The sequence below is a fragment of the Ranitomeya imitator genome, chromosome 1 (genome assembly GCF_032444005.1).
Source record: "Ranitomeya imitator isolate aRanImi1 chromosome 1, aRanImi1.pri, whole genome shotgun sequence".
NCBI lineage: Eukaryota > Metazoa > Chordata > Amphibia > Anura > Dendrobatidae > Ranitomeya > Ranitomeya imitator.
Genome location: NC_091282.1, coordinates 201,683,801 through 201,707,734, shown reverse-complemented (window position 1 = coordinate 201,707,734; position 23,934 = coordinate 201,683,801). Strand labels below are relative to the sequence as shown.

The following is a 23,934-nucleotide window of genomic DNA, read 5'->3' as shown; positions in this document are numbered from 1 at the left end:
TAATAAACATCTGTCAACAGTATGACAATTGTCCTGGCATCAACCGGATTAGAGGCTGTCCATGCTTTGGTAGTGCTATATGCTTATTGATAGACAATCAATACAAATACAGGACTAAAGTTTCTTACCTATTCTACCAAATGCATCCAGGGCAGATTGAATAAGTTTTTCTCCTGCTTCCACTGAATCTAAAAGAAAGAAGGAAAAATACAAGTGAAGATTTTTTTTTTAAAATTGTTTTGCAGAAGCTGAGTTTTCCAGCCTATTGATGTTATGGCAACATCTTTATATTTCCCCTCCTTGGGCTCAAGGAACTCTGCAGTTCTACAGAATAACAAACAGAGACGATGAATGTTTCAAGGATCCTCAGACTGCGAGGACAAACGTCTTTGCAATGACAGAGGAGTTCTAAATGTAACTACTTTCAGGCAGTGAATAAAAGGGGCAGGATTTTTGCAGCATAAAATCCTCTTCAGCCATCCAAAGAAAGTGTCTCATGGCTTTCATGAAGACCACTACACCAATAACTTAAAGGGACTGTCAGCAAAGAATGACTGTTCAAGTCCCACCGCTCTGTGCTTCATGGCATATCATTGATATACACCTTCCCACCTGATGGTTTTCCATCAATCTCCGCCCCGCTCTTCTTAGATTGACACCTGTGTCTTCATAGAGCCAGAGATGGGTGGGGATAGGTGGAAGCCAAGCAGGTGGGCAGGTGTAGTTATTCTGTGCTCACAGCGACCATTGAGGCTCTGTGCACACGGTGCAGATGTGACTGGAATTTTCTGTGCAGATTCTGAATTTCTTGGCAGAAAACGCAGGTCAGAATCTGCACATTTTTTTGGTATGTGCACACGTTGCAGATTTTTGTGCGGATTTCTTCCTTTTTTAACCCCCTGCAGATTTCTATTATGGAGTGTGTGCAAAAACGCAGCAGTTCTGCACAAAGAATTGACATTGTCCTTTTTTTGAATCTGCTGCGTTTTCCGTGCAGATTTTTCTGCACCATTAGCACAGCGTTTTTTGCCATTGATTTACATTGTACTGTAAATCACTTGCGGATCTGCAGCGTTTCTGCGCGGAAAAAAAAAGCTGCAGATCTGCAGGAAATCTACAATGTGTGCACATACCCTTAGGCTATGTGCACACGTTGCGGATTAGGCTTAGGAATTTCTGGTGCGGATTCTGCCAGAAAACGCACCTGTGGATTTGTTGCTTTTTTTGTGCGGATCCGCAGCGTTTTTGCTGCGGTTTTCTTGTGGATTTGCTGCGGTTTTTACCCCTGCGGGTTTTTTTTTTTGTTTTTTTATAATGGAATGGGTACAAAAACGCTGCAGATTCACAAAAAAGAAGTGACATGCTACTTCTTTTAAACCGCAGCGTTTCCGCAGCGGATTTTCCGCAAAGTGTGCACAGCATTTTTTTTTTTCTCATTGATTTACATTGTACTGTAAATTAATTGGGGGATCTGCAGCGTTTCTGCACCTCAAAAAACGCTGCGGATCCGCAGAGAATCTGCAACGTGTGCACATACCCTTAAAAGGGGTTTTCTGATTAACCCCTTCATGACCGGGGGATTTTTCGTTTTTCCGTGTTCGTTTTTCGCTCCCCTCCTTCCCAGAGCCATAACTTTTTTATTTTTCTGTCAATTTGGCCATCTGAGGGCTTATTTTTTGCGGGACGAGTTGTACTTTTGAACGGCATCATTGGTTTTAGCATGTCGTGTACTAGAAAACGGGAAAAAAATTCCAAGTGCGGTGAAATTGCAAAAAAAGTGCAATCCCACATTGGTTTTTTGTTTGGCTTTTTTGCTAGGTTCACTAAATGCTAAAAATGACCTGCTATTATGATTCTCCAGGTCATTACGAGTTCATACACACCTAACATGACTAGGTTATTTTTTATCTAAGTGGTGAAAAAAAATTCCAAACTTTGCTTAAAAAAAAAAAAAAAAAATCGCGCCATTTTCCGATACTCGTAGCGTCTCCATTTTTCATCATCTGGGGTCGGTTGAGGGCTTATTTTTTGCGTGCCGAGATGACGTTTTTAATGATAGCATTTCGGTGCAGATACGTTCTTTTGATCGCCCGTTATTGCATTTTAATGCAATGTCGCGGCGACCAAAAAAACGTAATTCTGGCGTTTCGAGTTTTTTTTCCGCTACGCTGTTTAGCGATCAGGTTAATACTTTTTTTTACTTGATAGATCGGGCGATTCTGAGCGCGGCGATACCAAATATGCGTAGATTTGATATTTTTTTTATTGATTTATTTTGATTGGGGCGAAAGGGGGGTGATTTAAACTTTTATGTTTTTTTTAATTTTTTTCACATTTTTTTAAACTTTTTTTTTTTTTAACTTTTGCCATGCTTCAATAGCCTCCATGAGAGGCTAGAAGCAGGCACAACCCGATCGGCTCTGCTACATAGCAGCGATCTGCTGATCGCTGCTATGTAGCAGAATTGCACGTGTGCTGTGAGCGCCGACCACAGGGTGGCGCTCACAGCGACGGGCAATCAGTAACCATAGAGGTCTCAAGGACCTCTATGGTTACAATATACAAGCATCGCCGACCCCCGATCATGTGACGGGGGTCGGCGATGACGTCATTTCCGGCCGCCCGGCCGGAAGCGGTAGTTAAATGCCGCTGTCTGCGTTTGACAGCGGCATTTAACTAGTTAATAGGTGCGGGCAGATCGCGATTCTGCCCGCGCCTATTACGGGCACATGTCAGCTGTTCAAAACAGCTGACATGTCCCGGCTTTGGTGCGGGCTCACCGCGGAGCCCTGCATCAAAGCAGGGGAGCCGGCATCGGACGGTATAGTACGTCCGATGCCGGTAAGGGGTTAAAGAATGCATTTTTAAATCTATAAAAAAAAATTCTGAGCTGACGCAGCAGTCCAGGATTAGACACAAATGACAAGTTACTTCTAGAAATAGATCTCCACTTGTCTGGTATTGAAGCTTGGTTCCATAAAAGGGGACCTGTCATTTGCCCCAAAAATTCAGTTTTTTTCCCTTTTGCGCTGAGTCACTCCATTGTTGAGATATTCCCATTTATTTACCGTATACACGAGTTTTTCAGCACATTTTGGCTTATACACGAGTCACGGTCCCACTTACTTGTTCTCCGCTGCAGTGCAGGTGTTCCCCGGTCTCTCCTGGTCATCTGCACGTGTCTGCAGCCTCCGAGTGTTCCGGTGACTGCTGACAGGGCCGACGTTAGCACCGGGGCAAGTGCCAGGGTCCTGAGCAGGTGGGGACACTGGTGCGCTATGAGGGCCAGGTGCCTGTGCCGCCGCTTGCTCAGGCCCCCAGTACTTGAAATATTCACCTGTCCTTGTTCCACCGCCGCGCTGTGTCTTCCGCATCCTCTGACTAACGTTCAGGCAGAGAGCGATGGCATGATTAGTGTGCGCCCTCTGCATGAACAGTCACTGCAGAGAGCCGGCGACGATGAGGACCGCCGGACAGCGACCGGTATTTCTTTTTTGCAGCAGCAGTAGCAATATATGGTATATGGGGATCAGCATAAACTGTATTGAGCATTATATGGAGCATCTTATGGGGCCCATCTTGAACTTTATGGAGCATTATTATGGGGTGTATTTTGTATGGAGCATCTTATGGGGCCCATCATCAACTTTATTGAGAATTTACCAGTAGCTGCTGCATTTCCCACCCTAGGCTTATACTCTAGTCAATAACTTTTCCCAGTTTTTTGTGGTAAAATTACGTGCCTCGGCTTATACTCGGGTCAGATTATACTCGAGTGTATGTGGTAGCTCTCACTTTTGGCACGCAAAACGTGAAATCTCTGTTTGTAGCGCAACTGGGTGTTTCTTCAGAGTTTTCTCTGGCGTGTGCTTTCAACGCCTCCTTTCCAGAAGCCTCCAATCACAGCTTTGCAAGTTGATTTGGCATTCTCAGATGCTGTCAAGGTGCAATTGAGAAGTGTTGTGAGTTCTGTTTTTGGGCTCCCTCTGGTGGTTACTGATGGTACTGGGTGATTTGTGTTCTGCTGTCTCTGGTGTCCACCTGTTCTATTAGCATTTGGGAGTTTCCTATTTAACCGGGCTTTCTTGTCATTTCCCCGCCGGCTATCAAGGTTATCAGAGCGTTTTGTTACCTCAGCTTCTGGCTTCAGTAATCTTCAGGACAAGCTAAGTTTTTGATTTTCTTGTTCCACGTTTTGCTTTATTTTTTGTCTTGTCCAGCTTGCATATAATTGTTTCTTCGCTGCTGGTTGCTCTAGTGGGCTGTAATTGCTCCTCATGTTCCATGAGTTGGAACATGAGTTCAAGTAATTACAGGATGGTTTTTTGAAGGGTTTTTTGCTGATCGCGCAGTTTACTTTTGTATCCTCTATCTAGTTTTAGCGGGCCTCATTTTGCTGAATCTGTTTTCATACTGTGTATGTGCCTTCCTCTCATTTCACCGTCATTATATGTGGGGGGCTGCTATTTCTGTGGGGAATTTCTCTGGAGGCAAGAGAGGTCTGTGTTTCTTCTAATAGGGGAAGTTAGATCTTAGGCTGGTGCGAGACGTCTAGGATCATCGTAGGCACGTTCCCCGGCTATTGTTATTTGTGTGTTCAGGTTTAGGGTCGCGGTCAGCTCAGGTTCCATCACCCTAGAGCTAGTTGGTGCTTGTCCTTTTGTGATTCCCTGCCATTGGAATCATGACAGAGAAGTATGTGGGAGCGAGGAGTGCAAGAACACAACTCCAGCTGTACTGTAAGAACAGATTTCACATATCGTGCTTCAAAAGCAAGAAATGTGAATATCTACCCAATGGAGCAACACAGAGCAAAACAGGAAAAGTAGGGAAGTGATTTTTACAAGATATTGAACAATTTTTTTAGCAAGTGACAGGTGCTCTAAAGTAAATGGGACAGAGCTGCAAAATCAACTGTAAGCTGGACAGATGTGGCACAGCTTTTTTTTTTTTTTTTCAAAGGTGAAAAAAGCCATGCATTTTCTAGTTGCGTGCAACCCCTTTAACAAACGGGAGTTCCTCACTCCAAATGCAAATAAATTTATATAAATTTATACAATGTGATATTTCGGGATTTTCTTTTGATAGTCTATCCCTCAATGTTAAAATTAACCTACCCTTAACATTATAGGATGTTCACGTCTATGTCAGTGGGCAAACTTACAAAATCAGCAAGGGATCAAATACTTATTTCCCCCACTGTAGTAGCCAAAGCAGAGCAATTACATAGAGCTTCTCTCACTTGACTTGTCACTACTAAGGCAACGAACTGATTTCACTAATAACTGTTTACTTTTCCCTCCGGTGGTGACATTACTGGGAATGAAATACTTTCTACCCAATTTCCTTAGAGACACAGTGGATTGCTAGGGCTCATGGTAGAGGATACCATGTGATCAGCTTGGCATTGGGAAATGGGTAGCCCAGTCACAGGATAAGGTCATCAACATCAGATTGGTGGCGGTCTGACACTTGTCACCCCCACCGGACAGCTGTTAGTAGCTCTGGCGGAACCCACATGTAAATATGCACTGCACGGTCCCATTCAATCTGCAGAGTTTGCTGCGAAATACTGCCCGCAGCAGAAAGCCACTACAATGAATGGAGTTTTGCACTGCGCATTTACATCTAGAGATACTAGCGGTGTACCAATGGAGGTACTAGACCTCTACCTATCGATCTAAGGTTATCAAGTGATCAAGTACTTATCTAGTATTGATGATCTATCCCAAGTACAAGGTCATCAATATCATATGAACACAGAACCTATTTAATAACCCTTTGTGAATATCCTAGAATCTAGAACATTACCATTAGAAAGGTAATGGTGTATTTTCTGTGGTTTCTCCTCAATCATCATACAGTACAATGAAAGATAGGTGATAAAAAAGCAGACGGCTTAGTGCCACACACCTAACTAGACGTCATTGCATCAGTCAGCTTAAAATGATAATAATAATAATAATTTTATTTATATAGCGCCAACATATTCCACAGCGCTTTACAAATTATAGAGGGGACTTGTACAGACAATAGATATTACAGCATAACAGAAATCACAGTTCAAAATAGATACCAGGAGGAGTGAGGGCCCTGCTCGCAAGCTTACAAACTATGAGGAAAAGGGGCGACACGAGAGGTGGATGGTAACAATTGTAAAGCTGCATGAACCAGTTAACTGCCTAAGTATGTAGCAGTACAGACACAGAGGGCTAATAACTGCATAAAGTGTATGAGAACATGATACGAGGAACCTGATGTTTTTGTTTTTTTGTTTTTTATGATAGGTCACACAGGGATCGTTAGGTTAATGTGTTGAGGCGGTAGGCCAATCTGAACAAATGAGTTTTTAGGGCACACTTAAAACTGTGGGGATTGGGGATTAATCGTATTAACCTAGGTAGTGCATTCCAAAGAATCGGTGCAGCACGTGTCCATCTTGGAGATGGGAGTGGGAGGTTCTGATTATTGAGGATGCTGATGATGGAAGAAATACATACATATCACTCAGAATGCTGGAAAAAGGTGGCCCAGAAAACAAGATGTTTATGTAAAGCAACAACTATAGCAACTCATGAGAAAGGCAGCGCACCACACAGCCGGTTGTCAATTGCAGACAATGGGAAAGCCTAATGCTCGGGCTCAGCAGGAATCTTCGTGGCCAATTTCAGACTCTGAGGATGGCATTCACACAGCAGTGATTCGACACTTCTCGAGAAGCTGACCCTTGAGAGTTGAGGGCATTCTACTGCAGTGTCTTTTTAATGGAAAATAAATCCACTTCTGTGAAATACAAGCTTTCACTAATCCAGAATAAAAGCCAACATCAAGTACAAGTTGTAGACAAGCATTACAAAAAGAGATGTGCTGCTCGAACATAAAACAAGCTGACAACCTGAATGGGACTATTTGGCAGCAGATTGAAAGTACAGCTAATTGTAAAAGTTGTAACTGTGTTACTAATGCTGCTGAGGTCAAAGTTATTATATATTACATAAAATACAAGGAGAAAAATAGATATAGCCATTCTCCCTCATATAGAAGAGATATCGATATTTCTGTAATGCCCTTAACAATAAACAGCAATTTTCTGATTGCTCAGTCTTGGGAGAGCAGCAGGAGCTTTACAATTTCACTTCTATCCTCAATGCAGCTGCCCGTTGCCCCTACCACCCCTTCCCCACAGATCATGGTCTTATTTCTTTTCGTCCCTTCACTGGACGCTGTTGCTGAGCTTATTAAATTAGAAAATACTATCAATGATCTGTACGTCCACAACATGTCCCTCCATTCATCTCTCACCTCCTCTCCCACTCCCATTATCACTCATCAGGTTCCCACAAGACCCCCTTCTCTGCTCCACACATCACTATCTCCACGATTTCTCCTGCAAATTTATCAAAGTCTAACTTGCTCCGCTGGCACATGAGATAGTCTCCAACCTTACCAGACCCAAGCCAAGTAGGGACTCCGGGTCACATCCAACCCGTTGGTTGTTCCTGTCCAGCCTGTGGATCAACACCGTCAAGGGGTTGGAAAAAGTAGCGCACCACACCATGTGGTTGAAGGCCTCCAATCTAGCCGCGCACTACATCTCAATTTCACCTGTATCTTCATTCTCAGGATGTAGATATAAAAGAATATAATGGTGGGATAGCTCCTTCTACCATTCAGCCACTATGACTGACTGAGTCTTAGCACAGCAGGCTTTTTTGAGTCAGTTTGAACTTGGGGTAAATTGTGAGGGGAGCGGTCAATCAAGGTACTATTATTATTTAATGGCCTTCTGCTCAATCTGGAGACATGGAGACCTGATGGATGAACGATCCATGGGAAGATCGATCTTATGCAACCAAGATAGGTCCACCAGCATTTTCTCTGCCGTTATCTTGATAGTATGAAGCCATCTTGTTGCTGGCCTTCCTCTTCCCTTCTTCGCTCCATTCTTCCAACCATGATGTCCTTGTCCAGTGACTGCTCTCTTCGTATGATGTGTCGAAAGCAGGCAAGTAGTAGTTTGGTGATCCTAGCTTCGAGTCACATGTCTGGCTTGACTTGCTCCAAAATGGATTTATTTTTGTTTCTCTTGCCACCCATGTATTGATAACATCCTTCTCCAGCAACATACCATATATACTCGAGTATAAGCCGAGATTTTCAGCCCATTTTTTGGGGCTGAAAGTCCCCCTCTCGGCTTATACTCGAGTCATACGCAGGGGTCGGCAGGGGAGGGGGAGTGGGGGCTGTCTAATTATACTTACCTACTGCTGGCGCGGTCCCTGCGCGCCCCTACTTCTCCCGGCGCCGCATATTCTTCCTGTACTGAGCGGTAACAGTGACCGCTCAGTACAGGAAGAATATGCGGCGCCAGGAGAAGCAGGGATGCGCAGGGACCGCACCAGGAGCAGGTAAGTATATGAGGAGGGGGAGCGCAGCGCTGCGCGATATTTACCTCTCCTTGTTCGGGTGCGGCTCCGTCATCAGCATCCTTTGGCTGTGACACTCAGGTCAGAGGGCGCGGTGACGTTGTCAGTGCGCGCCCTCTGCTGAACGTCAGTGCTGAGGACGGAGCCGCACCCGAACAAGGAGCAGGTAAAAGTGTCGGAGTCCTGAGCGACGGCAAGGTGAGTATATGATTATTTTTTTTATCGCAGCCACAGCATATGGGGCAAGTGACTGTATGGAGCATCTTATGGGGCCATAACAATTGTGCATCACTATAAGGGGCAGTGTCTGTATGGAGCCATAATGATTGTGCAGCAGTATAAGGGGCAAGTGACTGTATGGAGCATATGTATGGGGCCATAACGATTGTGCAGTACTATAACGGGCAGTGTCTGTATGGAGCATCTGTATGGGGCCATAACGATTGTGCAGCACTATAAGGGGCAGTGACTGTATGGAGCATCTGTATGGGGCCATAACGTTTGTGCAGCACTATAAGGGGCAGTGACTGTATGGAGCATCTGTATGGGGCCATAACGATTGTGCAGTACTATAAGGGGCAGTGACTGTATGGAGCATCTGTATGGGGCCATAACGTTTGTGCAGCACTATAAGGGGCAGTGACTGTATGGAGCATCTGTATGGGGCCATAACGATTGTGCAGTACTATAAGGGGCAGTGACTGTATGGAGCATCTGTATGGGGCCATAACGTTTGTGCAGCACTATAAGGGGCAGTGACTGTATGGAGCATCTGTATGGGGCCATAACGATTGTGCAGTACTATAAGGGGCAGTGACTGTATGGAGCATCTGTATGGGGCCATAACGTTTGTGCAGCACTATAAGGGGCAGTGACTGTATGGAGCATCTGTATGGGGCCATAACGTTTGTGCAGCACTATAAGGGGCAGTGTCTGTATGGAGCATCTGTATGGAGCCATAACGATTGTTCAGCACTATAAGGGGCAGTGACTGTATGGAGCATCTTATGGGCCCCTTATTACCCTTTATGCAGGATTATATGGGGCATATTTTAATATGGAGCATTAAACTTTATGGAGCATTATATGGGGCTCCTGATTCAATATGGATATTCAAAAACACTTAACCTACTGATGTCTCAATTAATTTTACTTTTATTGGTATCTATTTTTACTTTTGACATTTACCGGTAGCTGCTGCATTTCCCACCCTAGGCTTATACTCGAGTCAATAAGTTTTCCCAGTTTTTTTGTGGCAAAATTAGGGGGGGGGTCGGCTTATACTCGAGTATATACGGTATTTCAAAGGGGATGATTCTTCTTCTGTCTTGTTTCTTTATCATCCAGGTTTCACATCCATATGTTACCACAGAAATTAGTTAAAAGGTTAACTCATTAGGTGCCAAATATATTGACTGCTAATATCTCTGCAACAGAGGGGCGAAATTTTAAAAATAAACTAGAAGAGGGGTTTTACACTGCAGACAGTAATAAACCTATCGTAAGATTAATGCTGCCTGAACCACGATCCGGGGAATTTCAGTACTTGAGGCTTCACTAATCACTTCTTTTTTTTCCCACAAACTCAGTGTAACCCAGTGACAGGGTTTATTGGTGACTCATTTAGTAGTAAGCTAAAGTGTCCAAAAATATTCACTGAAAAAAAAAAATTGATTTTAAGAATATATGCATTTAATGAAAAGAAAAAAAAAAAAAACACATGTTCAAAAATTATCCACATAAATTTAATTCTACAGCATTCTAAGAAATCTAGTAGGCTTTTCTGATCCAGAATTGAAAGTCTGATACATAAAGGTGTGATGAAGCACACAGACTAACCGGGAATAGGGGTGCAGCTTTATGGCAGATCAGGTATGACATATCCCACCTTAGATCGGTCTGGAATATGTGCCATGTAAATGGGCAGAAAGACTTCACATACTTCCTACAAATGTGGATTCTGAAGCAGGCGGCCATTACCATGTGGCTGAAATTTCCCTGATGCCTACATACTATTGGCCTGAGGACTGATGTTCAATAACGCTGCCCATTCCCCTCAGCACACACTTGCCAAGTCCAGCTGAGCGTGTCTTACGTTGTCAAGAAAGAAAGTAGAGTAAGTCACCGAGTCACTTCTAATGGCGGCTTTAGGAAAAAAGAAAAAAGACTGACTATTGAAAATCAATGTGACTGACCCCTCTTTTCCCTGTAATCATCTGCCGGGGGAAGATTTGTAATGGTGTATGAAGTGCAGTTTAGGCCTTAACAATCCTATAAGAAGACCTTGGCAGATAAACTGCAGTTTCTAAGTTGGTAAGAAGAAGGTGCGGTGGACTCGAGTAACGGAGGACTTCGGAATCAGACAACAAAGAGTATCTTGCCTGTAATGCTGAAACACAAGTCTGCAGGAGCGCTTTAGCCCAAAACACAAAATGGTCTGGTTCTCTTAGATTGGATATATATGGCCTTATGCAGTTTCACCAGCACAAATAGTGATCCATCGGGGCCTGGGCTATACCGAGAATTTGGCCAAAGGGTCATAGATCTTAAAAAAAAAAAAAAAAATGGTGAACATAAGTATAGTATTTGATACACTGCTGTTTTGCAATTTTTCCTACCTAGAAAGAATGGAGATATGTCATTTTAATTGTAGGTACACTTCAACTGTGAAAGACAGAATCTAAGAATAAAAACCAGAGAATCACATTGCATGATTTTTCAATAATTAAATTGCATTATATTGCATGAAATAAGTATTTGATCACCAACCAACCAGCGAGAATTCTGGCTCACAGACCTGTTTGTTTTTCTTCAATAAGTCCTCCTACTCTGCACTTATTACCTGTATTATCTGCACCTGTTTGAACTTGTTACCTGTACAAAAGACATCTGTCCACACACAATCACATTCCAACCTCTCCACCATGGCCAAGACCAAATAGCTGTGTAAGGACACCAGGGACGTAATTGTAGACCTGCACATGGCTGGGATGGGCTACAGGACAATAGGCAAGCAGCTTGGTGAGAAGGCAACAAATGTGGGAACGATTATTAGAAAACGGAAGAAACACAAGATGATTGTCAGTCTTCATCAGTCTGGGGCTCCATGCAAGATCTCACCTCGTGGGGTAAGGATGATTCTAAGAAAGGTCACAATCAGCCCAGGACTACACAGGAGGACTTGGTCAATGACCTGAAGAGAGCTAGGACCACAGTCTCAAACATTATTGTTAATAACATACTATGCTATCAAGGATTAAAAATCTGCAGGTCCCCCCTGCTCATGCCAGTAAATGTCTAGGTCCTTTAACCCCTTCAGGACTGGAGCTTATTTCGGTTTTGCGTTTTCATTTTTTCGCTCCCCTCCTTCCCAGAGCCATAACTTTTTTATTTTTCAGTCAACATGGCCGTGTGAGGGCTTATTTTTCGCAGGGCAAGTTGTACTTTTGAACAACACCATTTTTACTATGTCGTGTACTAGAAAACAGGAAAAAAATTCCAAGTGCGGTGAAATTGCAAACAAAGTGCAATCCCACACTTGTTTTTTGTTTGCTTTTTTGCTAGGTTCACTAAATGCTAAAGCTGACCTGCCATTATGATTCTCCAGATCATTATGAGTTCATAGACACCAAATATGTCTAGGTTCTTTTTTATCCAAGTGGTGAAAAAAAATTTGAAACTTTGCTAGAAAAAAAAAAATTGCGCCATTTTCCGATACCAGTAGCATCTCCATTTTTCGTGATCTTGGGTCGGGTGAGGGCTTATTTTTTGCGTGCCGAGCTGAAGTCTTTAGTGATACCGTTTTAGTGCAGATATAATCTTTTAATCGCCCATTATTGCATTTTAATGCAATGCCGCAGCAACCCAAAAATACGTACGCTACTCACCTGGTAGCAGTGTTTTTTCAGGAGCCATGACAGCACAACGAGAGAGGGGATCCGCCCTTCAGGGACAGGAAACCTCAGACATAAAAGGGCGGCACCTCACTCCCCCGCCAGTTGGTTTACAGAGTATGAAAGGACCTTCTAGGTTAGTAGCACATAGACAATATTAATATATGGTACAATTCACCCAGTGAATAAACTTAGGAATTTTCTAAAGGAAGTGTTGAACCCATAAACAAAGAGGGTAGGGAATATAAGGGTGCTGTCATGGCTCCTGAAAAAACACTGCTACCAGGTGAGTAGCGTACGTATTTATTCAGTCGCCATGACAGCACAACGAGAGACTTTCAGAGAAGTGAAAAGTGACTAGGGAGGGATAATAGCCTCCAGCACCCTTCTCCCAAACGTGAGGTCGGAGGAGCCACCTAGATCTAACCTATAGTGTCTAAGAAAGGTGGATGGAGAAGACCATGTGGCCGCCTTACAGATGTCTTCAATCGACACTTCTGCCCTCTCAGCCCAAGATGTGGCTACCGCACGAGTGGAGTGTGCCTTTATGCCTTCTGGAATTTCCACGCCACCTGCGGTATAAGCAAGAAATATGGCCTCCCTAATCCATCTGGCTAGCGTATTCTTTGATACCCTAAGCCCCTTCCTAACTCCCTGGTAGGATAAAAATAAGGAATGATCTTTTTTCCAGGCGTCTGTTACTGCAATATATCTGAGAAGGCATCTACGCACGTCCAAACAATGAAATCTCTGTTCTTTATTGTTAGAGGGATTAGGACAAAATGAAGGCAAGATTACCTCCTGGGACCTATGAAATTTTGACGCGACCTTTGGAAGATAAAGAGGGTCAGGCCTCATCACCACTCTATCTTCCGTAATTTGCATATACGGACGCTGCCTGGACAATGCTTGCAGATCACTAACTCTTCTTGCCGATGTGAGGGCAACTAAGAGGGCTGTTTTGACAGACAGGATCTTGATCGGGACAGAGTCAATGGGCTCGAACGGAGCTTGTGTTAGAGCCGAGAGCACAAGATTTAGGTCCCATGGAACTATTCTCTGTTTAATAACCGGCCTGGATCTGGTGACCGCTTTGAAAAACCTTGTTATCCAGTGATTACTAGCTATGTTGGAATTATATAGTGCCCCTAGAGCCGAAACCTGAACTCTAAGGGTGCTGGTGGCTAAGCCTAAATCTAGGCCCTTCTGTAGAAATTCTAGGATCTGAGCAATATCAGGTTTCTGATCGATCTGTGCTCCTGAGCTTGATAGGAACTTCCTCCATATCCTAACATAAATGCTAGTCGTGGAGGCTTTCCTACTCTTAAGCAGCGTATTTACAAGGTTCTGAGAGAATCCCTTCTTTTTCAGAAGTGACCTCTCAAGTTCCACGCTGTCAGATGTAAGTTGGCTACTCGTGGATGCAAAACTGGACCCTGGGAGAGGAGGTCTGGAATTTCTGGGAGAATCCATGGTTGGGAAATGGACATGCTTCTTAACCATGGGAACCAAGACCTTCTGGGCCAGAATGGAGCTATTAATATAACTCGGGCTTTGTCTTCCCGAATCTTCCTCAGAACTAAAGGAATTAGATTCAGAGGGGGAAACGCATAGGCGAGACTGAAGTTCCAGGAGATCAGAAGAGCGTCGATTGCGTACGGGTTGTCTCTTGGGTCTAGGGAACAGAATTGATGGAGCTTCTTGTTTCCTCGACTGGCAAACAGATCTATTTCTGGACATCCCCACAACCGTACGATCTGATTGAAGACAGCCGGTTTTAGAGACCAATCCCCTTGTTTGAGCTCGTTGCGGCTTAAGTAATCGGCCATGGTATTTAGTTTCCCCTTTATATGAAGGGCCGTAAGGGAGAGTAGGTGATTTTCGGCCATCTGAAAAATACGATTTGTAACGTTCATTAATGACGTAGACCGTGTGCCTCCTTGGCGGTTCACATAAGCAACTGTCACCTGGTTGTCAGAGAGTATTCTAACATGTCTACCCTGTAGAGGTACAAGAAACCTATCCAAGGCGCGTTCCACCGCCATCAATTCTTTCAGATTGGAAGACGAGTCCTGCTCAGATCGGGACCATAGACCCTGAACGTAATTATTTTCCCAATGTGCTCCCCACCCCGTGGGACTAGCATCAGTTGTTATTACTCGTGATATATGATATGTCCAAGGTACCCCTTTACGCAGATTAGGGATGTGCGTCCACCACCTTAGTGAAACCGTGGCCTCTACGGATAGAGTGAATTTCTTATCTAGGTTGGCGCCTAGTCGCCGAAAATTACGTAGAACATCCCACTGAAGAGACCTAGAGTGAAACTGTGCCCACATCACCGCCGGAAAACAAGAAGTAAGTGACCCCAAAAGAGACATAGCACTTCTTAAGGAGACTACGGGATTTTTAATTGCTCTAGAGGTCAGCCGGTGGATAGCATCAACTTTTGAGTCTGGCAGGCGACATTCCTGCTGAGCTGAATCTACAATAAGACCCAAAAACTGCTGTGATGTGGAGGGTTGAAGACGCGATTTTTTAAGATTGACAATCCAACCTAAGTTACGAAGTGCTACCATCACTTTCTCTAACTGCTCTTTACAGTGTAACTTTGAATGCCCCACGATCAGTAAGTCATCCAAGTAAGGAATTATCAGTATGTTTTGCTCATGAAGGTGTGCCATAACCTCTACCATAACCTTAGTAAAGACCCGGGGTGCGACTGCAACACCAAAGGGGAGTGCCTGATATTGGAAGTGCTCCACTGTGCCGGCAAGAGAAATCGCCACCCTGAGAAAACGCTGGTGATCTGCATGTATCGGAACATGGTAATAGGCGTCTTTTAGATCTAAGACCACCATGAAGCACTCGTGAAAAAGAAGCTTTATTGCCGTTTTCACAGATTCCATTTTGAAGGATGGGATTAGCAAGAATTCATTCAGGCCTCTCAGATTAATAATGGTACGGTATGACCCATCTGGCTTCTTTACCAAGAATAACGGGGAATAGAACCCCCTACCTCGCTCTTCCGTGGGTACCCGAATAAGAACCCCCTTTTGTCTGAGATCCTGAACTTCTGACTCCAACGCCAACTGTTCTGCAGGAGAAGAACAGATAGAAGTTAGTTTAAATTTGTCCTGAGGGATCTGATGAAACTGGAACTTTAATCCCTCTTTAATGATACTGAGTATCCATGGACTGTTGGTGATCCTCAACCAGGCTGGGTAGAAAGCTAAAAGCCTACCGCCCACCTGGACCGCTAGTCATTGAGTTTTCTTCGAGTCCCGAGGGGTGTTAAACATATACCCCCTACCTCTTCTTCTGCTGCTGCCGTAATATCTGGATGAATCTCTATTTGGTTCTCTATCAGATCTGCGGCGATAAGACCATCCCCTGCTGTAGTCACGCCTATAAAAAGGTTTTCTTAATAGAGGGAACCGCTTCTTAGAGTCGCCCGCCTTCTCAAGCAGCTCATCAAGTACCGGACCGAACAGATGAACTCCTTCACAGGGGATGCCGCATAGCCTTGACCTAGCTTGTAAATCACCTGGCCAACATTTAATCCAAAGTGCTCTGCGGGCTGCGTTGGATAAGGCTGAGGATCTTGCGGCCAGCCTGACCGAATCCGCTGATGCATCCGAAAGGAAGGCTGCAGCATCTTGGATCATGGGCATAGATGATAGGATTTCACTTCTAGGAACTTTATCCTTAAGTTGATCTTCCAGGTGGCCTAGCCACACCATCAAGGACCGAGCTGTGCAAGTAGCCGCCACTGCCGGTCTCAGGGATCCCGCAGAAGTCTCCCAAGCTCCTTTACGGAACACATCAGCCTTTCTATCGAGCGGGTCCTTTAAGTTACCTAAATCTTCAAATGGAAGAGAAGAGTTTTTGAATGCTTTGGCCACTGCTGCGTCTAACTTCGGGACTTTGTCCCAAGAAGCTGAAGCTTCTTCCTCGAACGGGTATCTTCTCTTAAATGCTGGCGGAAGTGACCCCTTTCTTTCGGGCTTCTTCCACTCCTTCATAATCAGAGACTTGATTTTCTCCACCACAGGAAAAACCCTTCGGGATTTACGGTCTATGCCCCTGAACATAATGTCCTGAATGGAGCATTCTGGCTGAGTCTCTTCAATCCCCATGGTGTTGTTGACAGCTTTCACCAGATGATTAATCCTATCTAATGATAGACATGTTCGGCTAGACTCTACGTCCTCTGATGATGAAGATGATGGATGAGAATCCGAGCTCACACTATCGGAATCCATCTCTGATACAGGGGATGAACCTAGTATTCTCTTCTTAGATTGTTTCTTATGAGAACTGGATTTTAAGGAGTCCCTGATCTCCTGTCTGACCATGTCCCTAAGGGTAGACGTCAGGTCAGGGGCCTCCTCTTCGATTAAGTGCTGTATGCAGGATCTGCACAGCTTCTTTTTATGCCCATCTGGGAGAGGCTCTGTACAAACGGCACACTCCCTATGTTTAGCTTTGGAAGCACATTTTTTCCCCTAAATAAGGAGAGAGGGAATACAAGGAGGGACACCAATCAGAAAGCGTACTTTCACGTAGCTCACTTACCCATCCTTGAAGTAAACGGTACCGTGATCGGGGGGTCCTCTTTGGCCGGAGAATTCCTACGGCCCGAGGATTTGGTGGACCTCTGAGCAGCTTTAGCTCCACCAGCACGACTACTGCCACTGGAACGCCGCTGGGAGCTTCTCTGAGACTTTCCTGTTTGTGGCTGCTCCAAAGGCTGCTGCTGTTCACCGCACAGCTGCGGAGTTCCCTCCGGTGACTCCATTAGGAAATGGACAGGAACCAGGATGGGCATCTGTGCGGCTCTTAAATACCTCCCCCTGGGTACCACCCCCGGATGGGGGTCAGCAGGGCTTCCTCCAGGTGTCAACGATCGGTATTAACTACCGATAGGCTCTGGCCACTGCACGCCGTGCCCCACGCTGAGCGCCGAACTCCCTGCGGCCAGTATCCTCCCCCTGCCCCTGGGCGCCGCCATTAGCCGGCGAAAGAACGCTACCGCGCGTGCGCGGCCGCGCCACCGCCCGGCGCCGCTCGCTGCGTCATCCGGACACGCCCCTTCCGGTCACAGCTGCGGCGCCGAGGGCAGACGCGCCGAACAGAGGACGGCAGCGTCCTCCGGCCAAGACGGACCACCAAGGCAGGAGTGGACAGACCCCAGAGGCCACGTAGACACGGCGGCGTATACTCACAAGGTAATGTGACACCTAGAAGCTAACCCCTTGGGGTTGCTTCCTCCTGCTCTCACCGACACTAACAGTCCCCCTGCCGTGTGGTGCTACCGGCCTCCTGACTAGGCCGAGGCAGGGGACCCCCGCTACCTGATCCGGCCTGTCAGGAGTGGGAAGACTTCTTTCTTCAACCTTCTTCAAAAAAGGTCTGCCTGAAGAGGTTCCACTGTCAGGGACAGGAAACCAACTGGCGGGGGAGTGAGGTGCCGCCCTTTTTATGTCTGAGGTTTCCTGTCCCTGAAGGGCGGATCCCCTCTCTCGTTGTGCTGTCATGGCGACTGAATAAAATGTAATTTTGCCGTTTTGACTTTTTTCTTGCTACGTCAAATAGCGATCAGGTTAATCCTTTTTTTTTATTGATAGGGCGATTCTGAACCCGGCGATACCAAATATATGTAGGTTTGATTTTATTTTTATTGATTTATTTTGAATGGGGCAAAAGGGGTATGAATGACATTTTTTTATTATATTTTTAAACAATTTTATTTTTTTTAAAAATTTTTTTTACTTTTGCCATGTTTCAATAGAAGCTGGCACAACTCGATCGGCTCTGCTACATAGAGCCAACGGTCAGATCGCCTCTATGAATTAGAATTGCTGACTTGCTATGAGCGTCGACCACAGGGTGCCGCTCACAGCAATCTGGCAGTGACAACCATAGAGGTCTTCAGGAGATCTCGGGTAGTCATGCCGACACACCGGTGACCCGCGATCCCGTGACGCGGGTCAACAGCGTGCGTATTTCTGGCGCGATTGCCGGAAGCACCATTTAAATGCTGTTGTCAGCGTTTGACAGCGGTATTTAACTAGTTAACAGCCGCGGATAGATAGCGATTCCACCCGTGGCCATTGTGGGCACATGTCAGCTGTTCAAAACAGTTGACAAGTCCCGGGAAAGATGTGGACACACCACCGCAGCTCACATCAAAGGGAGAAAGGGAGGGATACCAACATCAGCATACTATTACGCCCGATGTCAGTAAGGGGTTAAAAGTTGTCAATGACCGAAGGTAATGTGGTCACAGGAGACAAAAATAGAACTTTTTTGCATCAACTCCACTCACTCTGTATGAAGAATGAAGGATAACCCAAAGAACACAGTCCCAACCATAAAGCATAGTGGGGGAAACCTCAAACTTTGGGCGTGCTTTTCTGCAAAGGGCACAGGATGACTGCATTGTATTGAAGGGAGGATGGATCATGTATCACAAGATTTTGACCAACAACCTCCTTTCCTCAGTAAGAGCACTGAAGATAGGTCATGGCTAGATCTTCCAGCATGACAATGACCCGAAATACAGCCAGGGCAACTAAGGAGTGGCTCAATAAGAAGCATTTCTATGTTCAGCAGTGGCTTAGCCAGTTTCCAGAGTTGAACCCTATAAAAAAATCTTTGGAGGGAGCTGAAACTCAATGTTGCCAGCGGCAGCTCTGAAACCTGAAAGATCTGGAGAAGATCTACAGTATATGGAGGAGTGGGCCAAAATCCCTGCTGCAGTGTGAGCAAACTTGGTCAAGAACTACAGAAAACATCTGACCTCTGTAATAGCAAACAAGGATTTCTGTACTAAAATATTAAGTTCTGTTTTTCTACCATTTCAAATATGTATTTAATTCAGTAAAATGCAAATTACGGTAATTATGTAAAAAAAAAAATCATGCAATGTTATTTTCTGTATTTTATTTATTTTTTTAAGATTCTGTCTCTCAGTTGAAGTGCACCTACGATAAAAATAACAGATCTCTCCATTCTTTGTAGAAAGTGGCAGTCTATCAAATACTTATTTTCCCCAGTGAATACGTCGCTGCTACATTCAGCAAAATGAAAATGAATATGGGCACACTGCGACCCACAAGATAGACTGCGGCATGCAAGTCTCAAAAACTCAACCAAATCTGTTTTTTTAAAACTTGCTGGTTGCAGTTCCTTGTGGGTCACAAGATTCACTTGCATGATGCTGTGGTGTAGCAGAAGCAAAAATGAACCTCAATCGGTGGATTTTAGTGCACTTATTGCACACTTTGCAAGGATTTATTTGTTCTCTGCAAAAAAAATATATAATGAAATTAGTAAAACAAAAAAAAAAATATATATATATATATATATATATATATATATATATATATATATATATATATATATATATATATATATATATATATATATTTTAATACATTTATGCTGCAGGACCTAAGAGCTGCATGAAGTGCAACGACTACGATATTGCAATAGTTATATGCTTTACTCTGAAACGACGTGGCATTTTAGGCTATGTGCACACGTTGCAGATTATTTGCTTTTTTTTAGCGTTTTTGCGCTATAAAAGCGCTATAAAACCGCAAATAATCTGCATACATTAAGCATCCCATCATTTATAATGGAATCCGCAATTTCTGTGCACATGATGTGCGTTTTTTCGCATGAAAAACGCATTATGGAAAAATAATGAACCTGTTCATTAATTTTGCGTTTTTTTCGCGGATTTCCCACTGTCTAATGCATTGGGAAATGTCTGGGGAAAAAACGCGCAAAAAAACGCATCAAAACCGCACAAAAAACACGCAAAAAAACGCATGGGAATTTCATGTGGAAATCTGGCGGAAATGTCCGGATTTCAACAGGAATTTTCTGCATGAATTCCTGAACGTGTGCACATAGCCTAAAGGAAAAATATACTTGGACTAGACATCCGAGATTCATGGTCACCGCGTGGCTTTGCAAAGGCTGGGGCCTATGGTGGGGAGAACTCGCCGGGGACTGGCCTTGGATTACTCCGGTTTCTCCCTATATTCTCCGGCAGGATTTTCACAGTATATTTACTCTGAAAAGATGGAATGATCCGGAGTAAAACCTACATGGCTGCAATAATGGAGCCAGTGTGATTCATGCGATCGAGGTTTAGGCAGCATGGATCCAGGCTTGGGTTCCTTTAAATCATAATAGACGTGAAGAGTTCTCCCACAATAAAGCCTATATATCCTTGAACATGCTTAGGTTTTTGTCAAATCAATTCTACACAAAAGTAATACTTTAATCTTGAGGGCCTGCAAATACCGGCCTTATCCTGTGTAAACAGAACTGCGGATTTACCAGGCGCTGACGGCTCATAGTAAGATTTATAACAATGAGATATAATTGGGAAGTGCTACAGTGACTAAGTGCCCCCTTACATGTCTTAGATGTGAGGACACACAGTTCTTACCGTAATTAGCCACTGCTTTCCCGCCTTTCGCTCGGATTTCTTCGACAACCTTGTCGGCAGCTGATGAACTTTTTCCATCGCCTTTAATGTCGCCTCCCAGATCATTTACTGCAGAATCATTAGGAAAACCAGTGTTATATTAATGTATACAAAAACACAGACTGAATTCAAGATATAATAGGAGAAAAACATCTGAAAGTGTCTAGATACAGAAGAGAAGGCCGAGAACGCACAAGCTGTAGAAATACATGACAGTAAGAACTGCAAAATAATGAAGGCAAACAAGAGAAAGCAGAGAAATGTATGTACGAGACCCCCGAATAAGGTCACGGAGGCAAGATTCATACACCAGCCAGGATTCCGCATTAATACAATGTCATTTTCGATTGTGTTCTGTATGGAGGTATTACACAATAAAGACTAGCTAGAGCCACGCAGGATTAGGCCATATGTAGGGGCCCATACAGGCACAGCCAGGTTTTTGCTATTTAATATGAGAGCAGAATGATGTAGGGGCAGAGACCCTGACTCCTGGAATGTGTCACTTGCTCAGCAGATACAATCACTGTTTTATCAGTAGGAGATTACCACTAGAGGACTAGGTGTCCTGTGCTAGGAAGTCCAGCTAATCAGTGTAACCCCGCCCCCGACTACTGATTGGTAACTTCCTGTGTAGACTGCATATTGTTAACAGGCAGCCAATCAGGGATGTGGGGGGGATAATATAAGGGTCAGCATTTATAGTACAGCTACATATACAGCAGAGAAAACAGGGATTTCATCATCAAAACTGCAGCAAGCAGTCCAGTAAGTAAGACATCACTAAAATCTGGCTTTCTGTCCAAACATTATGCTGTCCTCAGATTCGAAAACAAAATCCTCCCGAGAGAGATTCCGTTTTCAGAAGGTGATTTATTCCAAAATACATCTGCGAGGGCTAGCATCCCACTTACTTCACACGGGGCAAGGGAAATCCAATGAAAGAGCAGCTTCAAAACAGTTTTCTGCTCTAGTTTTTAAAACGGAGGAGACCAAATACGTATATTTTCCCTATATAGAGGTCTATAGTGCCCTTCCTTAGCAATTAATGTATGTCCTCTGGTACTTTTTAAAGGAATAAATTACATAGGTTGGAAGAAAAAAAATTTAAGTCCATCAAGTTCAACCTTTCTCCACCAATTTTACATTTTGTCACTAAATTTACTATAACCCGCAATGTTCTATGTTTAAAAGCTGTTATAGTGTTGGCCATTACTACCTCCTGTGGTCGGCATGCCACAGTTTGACTGCTCTTACTGTGAAGAACCCTTTTCTATTTAGCTGCCACACATATTTACACAATGCATGGACCACACACAGAGATATCTGTATGAGATCAGCTGGTGGGGAAATAAAAGCCTCTTTTATGAGTGATAAGAACAGTGGACCTCTTCGCTCCTGAAAAGGAAACTGTCAGCAGGTTTTTCCCATATAACCTACAGTCACCACCTCTCGGCATTCTGGAATGCTGTACATACAGTTAGGTTCATATATATTTGGACAGAGACAACAGTTTTCTAATTTTGGTTTGATATTACCACAATGAATTTTAAACAAAACATTTCAGATGCAGTTGAAGTTCAGACTTTCAGCTTTCATTTGAGGGTATCCACATTAAAATTGGATGAAGGGCTTAGGAGTTTCAGCTCCTTAACATGTGCCACCCTGTTTTTAAAAGGGACCAAAAGTAATTAGACAAATTCAATAATTTAAAATAAAATGTTCATTTTTAGTACTTGGTTGAAAACCCTTTGTTGGCAATGACTGCCTGAAGTCTTGAACTCATGGACATCACCAGACGCTGTTTTTCCTCCTTTTTGATGCTCTGCCAGGCCTTCACTGCGGTGGTTTTCAGTTGCTGTTTGTTTGTGCGCCTTTCTGTCTGAAGTTTAGTCTTTAACAAGTGAAATGCATGCTCACTTGGGTTGAGATCAGGTGACTGACTTGGCCATTCAAGAATATTCCACTTCTTTTCTTTAATAATCTCCTGTGTTGCTTTGGCTTTATGTTTTGGGTCATTGGTCGTGGTTTCATACTACAGATGGACAATCAGTTTGGCTGCATTTGGCTGGATCTGAGCACACAGTATGGCTCTGAATCCCTCAGAATTCATTCAGCTGCTTCTGTCCTGTGTCACATCATCAATAGACACTAGTGACCCAGTGCCACTGGCAGCCATGCATGCCCAAGCCATCACACTGCCTCCGCCGGGTTTACAGATGATGTGGTATGCTTTGGATTATGAGCTGTACCACGCCTTCGCCATACTTTTCTCTTTCCATCAATCTGGTAGAATTTGATGTTGGTTTCATCTGTCCAAAGAGTGTCCTTCCAGAACTGTGCTGGCTTTTTTAGATTTTTTCAGCAAAGTCCAGTCTAACCTTCTTATTCTTGATGCTTATGAGTGGCTTGCACCGTGCAGTGAACCCTCTGTATTTACTTTCATGCAGTCTTCTCATTATGGTAGATTTGGATATTGATACGCCGACCTCCTGGAGAGTGTTGGTCACTTGGTTGGCTATTGTGATCGGGTTTCTCTTCACCATGGAGATTATTCTGTGATCATCCACCACCGTTGTCTTCCGTGGGCACCCAGGTCTTTTTGCATTGATGAGTTCACCAGTGCTTTCTTTCTCCGGATGTACCAAACTGTAGATTTTGCCACTCCTAATATCGTAGCAATTTCTCGGATGGGTTTTTTCTGTTTTCGCTGCTAAAGTATGGTTTGTTTTTACATGCATGGAGAGCTCGTTTGACCGCATGTTTACTTCACAGCAAAACCTTCCAAATGAAAGCACCATACCTCAAATCAACTCCAGGCCTTTTATCTCCTTAATTGAGAATGACATAATGAAGGGATTGCTCACACCTGTTCATGAAATAGCCTTGGAGTCAATTGTCCAATTACTTTTGGTCCCTTTAAAAACAGGGTGGCACATGTTAAAGAGCTGAAACTCCTAAACCCTTCATCCATTTTTAATGTGGATACCCTCAAATGAAAGCTGAAAGTCTGAACTTCAACTGCATCTGAATTGTTTGTTTTGTTTAAAATTTATTGTGGTAATGTCTATAACCAAAATTAGAAAAATGTTGTCTCTGTCCAAAT

At 44.0% G+C, this 23,934-nt stretch overlaps 1 protein-coding gene across 1 annotated transcript in view; it reads right to left on the bottom strand.

Annotated features, from left to right (window-relative positions):
- The window catches only part of HSD17B4 (hydroxysteroid 17-beta dehydrogenase 4), a 505,871-nt gene that overhangs the window by 394,432 nt on the left and 87,505 nt on the right, over positions 1 to 23,934 (bottom strand). Inside the window, exons 3-4 of the mRNA XM_069753449.1 lie at positions 20,790 to 20,897; positions 129 to 188 (exon numbers count right to left, since the gene is read on the bottom strand). Coding sequence (XP_069609550.1) covers positions 129 to 188; positions 20,790 to 20,897 — 168 coding nt within the window. The remainder of the gene's footprint in view (positions 1 to 128; positions 189 to 20,789; positions 20,898 to 23,934) is intronic.